We start from the raw sequence: 8,309 nt of genomic DNA on the forward strand, positions 1-8,309 counted from the left end.
AAGCTTGTCACGTGGCTTCTTTGAAGTGTGACGTCAAAGGTATCTGGTAGACGATGTCGGCGACGTCACACTTCAAAGAAGCCACGTGACAAATGCAAGCTTCACTGGGTCAGTCTACTGAGGAAGACCAGAGTGACTGGTAGAAAGCTCTAGGTGAGAGAATTTTTTGTGTTGGACCAAAAGTTTTAACTTTAAACATGTAACTACCAACACAGATGAACTTTCATGATAGTATGTATTACCTACGTATACAATACAGGTTCACAATCCTCTACCACAATTTAACCGTATTGCACGATTGCTTGAGTGATCTGTTTAAAGTACTCTACAATGCTTCTGCACTTATGTACAAAACCGCTAGGTGGCACAATTACACGGTACCCTGGAAGATATCACACAAAACATTCACAACATTGATATATTGGACAAAAATCGCAACATTTATACAGGATATTTTTGGCTACTTGAGAAATTGTATCTGACATATCATGTTCACAGCTATATTTCATGTCATTTAATTATTAAAATGTACAAGGCGTTGTTATATTTGTTCAAATGAAAGGAAACGTTGTATACAACGATGTCTTTACGCAATTCTTGGTTACGATTGTCACATACGCCACTACCTAATACTTAATTTACAAACGGTCACGGTGTTATTGACCATTCAACTGCGCTATCTAGCGATCGACTTTAGTACTGCACCCTCTACATGGTGCTGAAACGCCATCGCTAAAATAGTCTCTGAGCCATAGTCAGACAATTGTCGACCTTCTTTGTTGTAACGGTCTGCATTGATGTTTTCCTTCCATGAAAATTGCTTCTCGTCACTACTCTAACTAACTACTCTAAGTCGTCATGATTTAATTCTCGCTGTTTCTTTGCTTTTCTATAAATTCCGTATAAACTCGCTACCATTTATTGTTACACGTATAAACTTGAATATACGACATAACGTCCCTCTACCACTACTCTCTACACATTAATTCTACTTTTTTTACAACTCATTCGTATCATTCCATACTTTGCTACAACTGTAGCCCGTGTCAAAGTAGCCTCTATCAGGCTTCGAGAGGCGGCTGGAAACAGTAGAAATTGGCCAAATAGACCAATAACATAGCGCGAGAGAGTACAGTGTTATGTTATCTGTCTATTTGGCCAATCTTTACTCTTTGCAGCCGCCTCTCGAAGCCTGGTATAGGCTTGTGTCAAAATATTGACAAAATTCCGGCCAGCCATTTTCAAAGTTTACTGCCTCACCTAGAATGCCGCCTTGGTCGCCTTTTAGTCCAAGCTTCTTTACTGAGCCAAAATATGCCTTTTTTGTGGGTAAACGTTACCACAAATCGGCCCCAAAACCTACCGAAAACGGTTTGCGCGCGCGTTCTCTGTACAAAGATTATGTGTTGTTTGGCGGAGGCGAGACGTGGTTTCCGGATGCAGGACTGCCGTCGTCCGCTAGTTGGTGCCACTGAGCCACGGGCTTGCGCGGGTTGGCCAGCATCTCCGTCCAGTGCTCCCGCCCCGGGCCTGCGCAGTTCTGCCCTACGTCACACATCCCGATCAGCTCACTGTGACCAACGCTGGAGGGCAAAAGTCCTGCATGTTAACGTCATAATTTGCATACTCGGGACAACTGAAATGAACCCGTTACCGCATCCAAACCAACTGAAAACATTTTCTTTTTATTCTTGACATATCTTTGTAATTGCTGGCATTTATATTTTTTTCTTTTTATTTCCATGACAAAAATTGCCTTCATGCTTCGTTTTTATCCTGAATAGAGCTCCAGAAGTGATGCTATGTTGTTGCGTTTGGTGGTGGTCAGGGGGGTCAGAGGTCATTCTGGCCATCTTACGATGAGTTTGTGCGGATTCAAAAATAAGAATTTTGGGCAAAATGAACAATTTGGAGGTCGAGCTACCCTGTCAATGCGAGTTTTCAATAGTTTAATACCCATGATTTTTTACAGTTCATTTCTTAGCATATGTTTCAATGGAAGCTGGAAATGGTGGGCTGTGAAGGACAGAAAAATCAAGGTCATCTTTTAATTAGAAACATGGCCGAATTTCTGAGTAATCCACCATGTAATAAGAACGTTGCAGATAAAAGTAGATATGGTGTATATCAGTAATCCTATGAATGTGTAATAATCCTCAACAATCGTATCGGAAAATTGAATAATAGATTTTTCATGTCGGCACATAGACTTGCCTATCTTACAAGGTCATTACTGAATAAAATGTGCCGTATTCTGTATCAAAGCACAATGAATAAGTGGAGATACTAGTCGATCTTTCTAGATTTATTTCTTAACATTTTGTTCTTTTTAAACTTTCTTTGTCCATTTTCTCCACGCCATCCCATGGTAAGTGGTGTTGGGTTACATAATGTTGCAATTTTATAGTAGGAGGGATTTAGACTCCTGTCACCATATATGTGAATTTGTTTGAGTAAGAATTAACAGAGCAGACCATATGCGAAGGTAAATATTGTGCATTTGCTTTGCAAATATTACCTTTCTACATGTGGTCTCTCTCTGTGTCCCTGCCTCTCTCCCTGTGCGTGTGCCTGTTCACGCGCGCTTGTGTGCACGTGTGTATTCGTAGGTGGATAGCATTCAGCACCAAGGGCAAGACCTGGTATACTAGTATTCGCGTCTCTTTCTCTTTTAGTCTCTCTCTCTCTCTCTCTCTCTCCTCTCTCCCTCTCTTTCATCTTTCTCTCTCTCCTCTCTCTCTCTCTTTCTCTCTCTCTCTCTTTGTTTTTACTCTTTGTTGCAGCAGATTCACGAAGCCTGGTAGAGCCTAGGCTGACTTACCGGTCGAAGTCTACCACAGACACGTGCAGACTGACTTGATCCATGTTCTCAGGCGGTACGTCAAACACGATAGCCTCGTTCCACACGGGGTTCAACGTGTTCTTCTTCACGGACGTTTTTCTCTTCTTCAGCTTCTTCCCTTCGCACATCAGGGACACCTTCACGAAAGGATCTATGGAAGAAAGCATGAAACATTCTTAAGATCACACCATTAATTTGTTGGTTCGCGGATTGGCCCGCTTCATTTTTTTTCTGATATGCGAAAACAAAATAAGCCTTTCAAGTTGATGTTGAAGGAAGTCCCTTCTCTTTAGAGTTGTTACAGTTTTTTCCATTTATCAAAACAGTGGTTTGTTTAAAGTTTGAAATCTATTGTTTGAATTACAAGCCAGTCTGGTATCTTGACTTCGGGGCTATCATAGGATCCTTAGGTTTGCTTTTATTTCTAAAAATTTGCTTCATATTTTTTCCGAAAAAAATCCGAGATCCACCAAATCAAATGGTGTGGCCTAAAGGCTCTTAAGGCGATTTTAGGGCATTGGATTTCAATGATCAAATGCTTATAGTAATGTTTTCAGTGTACTAAGTTGAATAAAATGAGGGTTAGATATAGCGAATTATGAATACGCTTTAAGTTTGAAATGAAGATGAAAATGAGCTCCGAAAAGGCAGTATCAGACAGATTTCCTCTCCCGGATTTAATGTTTTGTTTTGCCGCTCTAAAATTGTACCGGATGCCCTTAACAAGGCAAGTAGGTCAGCAGACAAGTAGGACAGCAAAATTACATCTCTCATATCAGAATACGTAAAACTATTTTATCAAGAATATATCAACGATGTTATTAATGATTTTCTTAATCTTAATTAAAAGTCTGTCTGTGTCTCCAATGATATCAAATTAGATAGCTCTAGCCTACTGTGATTTTTTCCGGGGGCCACAAGACCCCGGCTTTTAGTGTCGCGTTCATCATTCATTCGATGGTTGGATGTCGGGATATTACCATATATATGAACAAAAAACTGCTTGTAACCGCTAATAAACTCTCACAAAGTATCTCTTCTTCGTTAGAAAAAGTTCATGATACATTGTACTTTTGTATCTAAGTCCAGTCTAATTAGCATTAGTCCAATTCAAATCACCAAGGTGACCAATTTGTGTCACTCGCACCACCCAATAAGCTATTTTGGCCCCGCCAGCTTTTTAAAAAGCATTTCTTGACTTTCTTGTTTTATGCGAATTACGTGCAAAAACACACACACGTATGAAAACCACACGCTGTGTCTGTGTCTGTCTCAAAATAGCAGGGGTAACGTATCAGAAACCTAAGCCTTGAGGCGTTTATCTTAATGAAAAGTCAAACAAAAATAGTAGAGACTAATATGTGGAAACGTATTCTTTACAGGAAATTGCCGATATGTTTACATTCAGGGAGGATATACACACGTATAGAGAAATATTGTCCCGTGCACGTTAGAGAGCACTAGTTATAGTGGTGGCATTGGTACTGCCTGGTAGAGACTATAAAGTGACCGGAAGTACTCATTGACTGACCGGAAGTGCCGGTGATGTCCATGGCCTTGAGGTTCCTGGCCTTGATGATAGTGAGGGTCAGTCGGCCCGCTGTCGGCAGGTAACACAGGGAGAACATGATCTCACCAAGGTCAACCTTCTCCTGGAACACAGAAGTAAGGTGTAAGGCTATTGGCTGATAACAATCACGTGACTGCATGACGTAATTTAGCATCCGCCATGTTGGTGGAGAAAGGCCGCCATATTGGTGGAAAGTGGCTTCACCAATTGTAAGCTAATACTATGCTCTCTCTCTCTCTCTGTATGTGTGTGTATGTGTGCCTCTATTTTAGACTTTCCAAACATATTCTTGGAACAACTTACATCAACTGTATGTAACAAAACGATATTGCTCCATTATCTAATACATGAAAGGCTAGTCCAAAGTCTACGTGGATGATTACTCACTCAAAGTACAAAGAAACATCTCTCCATAATAATTTTTACAAATATTTCAAAGACTTTCATAATCCGGCGCACATAACATCGCCCCAGGCCGCACAGTTAATGTATGCATCATGTACAGTAACTAGTGGGTTGAGCTCCGACGTTATATAAGATGCCTGTTGATAGAGATAGAGTCTTTTGTCAGTCGGGATTTTCCACGAGTTCTTACCGGCTTATCTTTACTGCTCCTGGAGGCTTGCTCTGGGACTGATACGGTAAGATGTACTGATACACGGTACGGAGAGGTATCCATAAGAACCTCATTTATCAGAAACTAAAGCGGGATGGGCCAAAGATGTCTGACAGTGTTTGCCGTTAGGCCACACCAAGTAATAGTCATTTTTATGGATGACGTCCACGCGCGGATTGATTTTGACCTGTTTCAAGAAATAAAGACATCCCGCTTCCTGTAATGCTGAGATCAAATTCCAAACCGGGGCCCGGCAGGGCAGTCTTATGGAACGAAAAGTACTACATAAAAGACAAGGAAACACAGAAAAGTTTTCGATAAAAATCATGGGCACTATTTCTGTATATTCTTGATATGAATTGTTAGTTTTTCGTTCATACAAACAGCCCGGCCGGGCCCCGGGTTGGAAATGTGGTATAACTATGACCAAAGAAGTCACGGCATGTGTACAGTGTTTCAAATCATAGAATTGGAAGAGGTGATGATAAGAAAGAAACACGGCAGGACGACAACTGCTGTTCCAATGGTTTTCGTCACGAATAAAAGACTTGTTGGTTGTTACAGTGTTCTCTCATTTTATTTGTGTCCTAACATTTGTCGTCTCAAATCTAAGCATCTTGTTTTTCGGCCCCCTTTTTTTATTTGCACTCTCGCATTATATTTCTGAAATACATAATTTTGAACTTCGTAGATCGATTACAAAGATGAGAATTTCTAGCCATAAATTGAATATAGAATTAGGAAGATATAGAAAAATCCCTCGCGACCAGAGGTTTTGTCCATTTGGCATTCTGTCCCAATGATATTGAAGACGAACAACATTTTATTTTGAATTGTACACTATATAACGATAAACGCACAAAGCTGTTCAACCTTCTCTCCGCCTGCTCAACAGAATTTGTTACATTTCTTGCTATAGATAAATTTAATTTCATCCTAGAAGGTAATAACCCTTACTGTGTACAAGTAGGTAAAGATATCAAAGAATGTTTAGACCTTAGAACAAGTAGTATTAGTTGACCAATCTATTGTTTTGTACGTAGGATATTTTCGCTGTACCTATGTGTATTTGTCTGTATGTCTACATGTCTTTTAATAGACCTTACGAAAGTCGCTGTACTTTTGTTGCGTCAATAAAGTTCTCTATTTAGGGTCTCCAGAAGACGTCATCCATAACATTTACTTGTTGTGGCCCGACAGAAAAAGACAAATTTCCGGCTTGGGCCTCTACTCCGATGAGCCGGTTTTAATTGCCCTGAACGATCCTCAGCGAGGCCGAGCGTATTTCCGACGTTTAACGTAACACGGTGTCGTGTTGCCGGCTAGACGGTGTTTATCTCTGTGAGTGTGGGACACAGTCTGGGGAATCTGCGTCATTAGGCATTACTGTGCTTCCTCTGCACGGAACAACACAAAAGTCTCGTATTCGTATGTACAACATTTAGACCACGCTAATTTTATTACATGGTTCTCAGTTTTTGCCCCCCCCCCTCCCATACCCCCCCAAAATTAGATTTATTTCATACCTTTGTGAAGTATTGTTAGTTGTTGTGATTTTTTTTACAAATTATCTAACGTGTTCTTAATTTTTCGTTGATTCTTTGCATGCTCCATTGCAATTGTTGCTTAGTCCTAACCAACTAGAAGAACATTATGACCTCCAAATTGACCTTGTTTCCTCCAAGTCTGCGGGAGACGACTTTACCTCCAATTTGACCTTCCTGTCAATCTGCGATTACACCGTCTCCTCCTCACTTTTTATGACTAATGTTTTCAAACAACTACAGACAAACAACCAAAACAACTACAGACAAACAACCAAACAAACCAAAATGTGAGCAACTTGCTAAATTCGAGAGCTTGCCAATGTCACTGACGAAAGGTAGTGGATGCTACCTGAAACGTCTGACCATTTCCAAAATCATATCCAGTTGCTTGAGTAACTGTTTTTTTTTGGCAAAATATAAGCATTCTGAGGTTGATAGGTGCCTCGACATTTCTCTTTTTTATGTTTACGGAAGGAAAACATATTGTTTTTGCTACGTTTCCTCTTCTTCTTCTGTTCCAAACACTAACCTCTGACCTGGCCTTATTTGTTGACGTCTGTCACCATGGTAACTGGTGTTGGGTTACACCATGTTGCAATTTCATAGCATAAGAGATTTAGACTCCTGTCTGACCATACATATGAACGTATTTGAGTAAGAATTAACATTGCAGACCATATATGCGAAGGTAACGTTATGCATTTGCTTTGTAAATGTTACCTTTCTAGTCTTTATTCAAATCATTATTTAAAAAGACAGCAACCACACAATTCTTTTGATCTGTCCCAATGTTGTACAGAGAATGGTAGTTGATGTTTGAACCTGAAGGCAAGCGGAAGAGGCTTACATTTCAAGAGAGCACTAGCCTGGTTTTATTTCAAAAACATAGCAAGGGGTATATCACTCAGCGTGTATACCAGTAATAACAAACGACGTGCACAAATTATCTACTTTCTTTTTCTCCCTAACACATGCCTGCTGCATTGTTATCAAGTCATTATTTTTAAAATGATTGTGTTAGCCGAATCAGTGATGTGTGAATAGCGACTCAATTTGTGCCATTATGTTGTCATACTGACTTCATCTTTAATGGTTAGAACGTGCGGTGGCATCGTAATATTTGGCATATATTTTATGGGGTTGCGATGTCGTAATGTGTAATAATTGCGTGTGTCAAAGACGTGAATGTAAGATTGGAAAATGTCCATTTGTTTTCGTTAGAGAATTAAAATGTAAAAGGCATAGTTGAATATAGAAAGCTTCACTATAAAGCAATTATTACAATAAAATTTTAAACATTGTTATCATAAAAAAACTTTATCGTACCGTTTGGAAACATTTTTCTTTGAAATGTTTTAGTTACAATTTTATATGTGGTTTTAACTTAACTATAATTGATATGAATAAATAGTTAACATAAATAATAGTTTTCTAATAAATAGTTAGAAAAATTAATAGTAGATAAATTGGTAGAAAATTTACCTTTATGCTATTAGATGCGTTGAAATATTAATATTTTCAAATATGGTTTCGGCGAGTCATGGTTTGATACGGAACGTTAGTGATTTGAGTATCATAACATATCAAATATCATAACAGCATTATACAGACAATAACGTGTACGTACAGCCTACGTCATACGTACCAAACATAGATTCTGAAGAATTGTAAGGGCCTTTTCTTCTGTACGTGTTTATGTCAGTAGGATTCGAGATTCTTGCTAAGAACTTTACT

At 39.3% G+C, this 8,309-nt stretch overlaps 1 protein-coding gene across 1 annotated transcript in view; it reads right to left on the minus strand.

The window, feature by feature from the left end:
• Positions 1-1,388: 1,388 nt before the first annotated feature.
• Positions 1,389-8,309, minus strand: part of LOC109467298 (synaptotagmin-6-like) — a 74,200-nt gene continuing 67,279 nt past the window's right edge. Inside the window, exons 3-6 of the mRNA XM_019765242.1 lie at positions 5,008-5,063; positions 4,374-4,494; positions 2,822-2,993; positions 1,389-1,583 (exon numbers count right to left, since the gene is read on the minus strand). Coding sequence (XP_019620801.1) covers positions 1,400-1,583; positions 2,822-2,993; positions 4,374-4,494; positions 5,008-5,063 — 533 coding nt within the window. The 3' untranslated portion in view covers positions 1,389-1,399. The remainder of the gene's footprint in view (positions 1,584-2,821; positions 2,994-4,373; positions 4,495-5,007; positions 5,064-8,309) is intronic.

This window comes from Branchiostoma belcheri, unplaced genomic scaffold (genome assembly GCF_001625305.1).
Source record: "Branchiostoma belcheri isolate BF01 breed outbred unplaced genomic scaffold, Haploidv18h27 scaffold18, whole genome shotgun sequence".
NCBI lineage: Eukaryota > Metazoa > Chordata > Leptocardii > Amphioxiformes > Branchiostomatidae > Branchiostoma > Branchiostoma belcheri.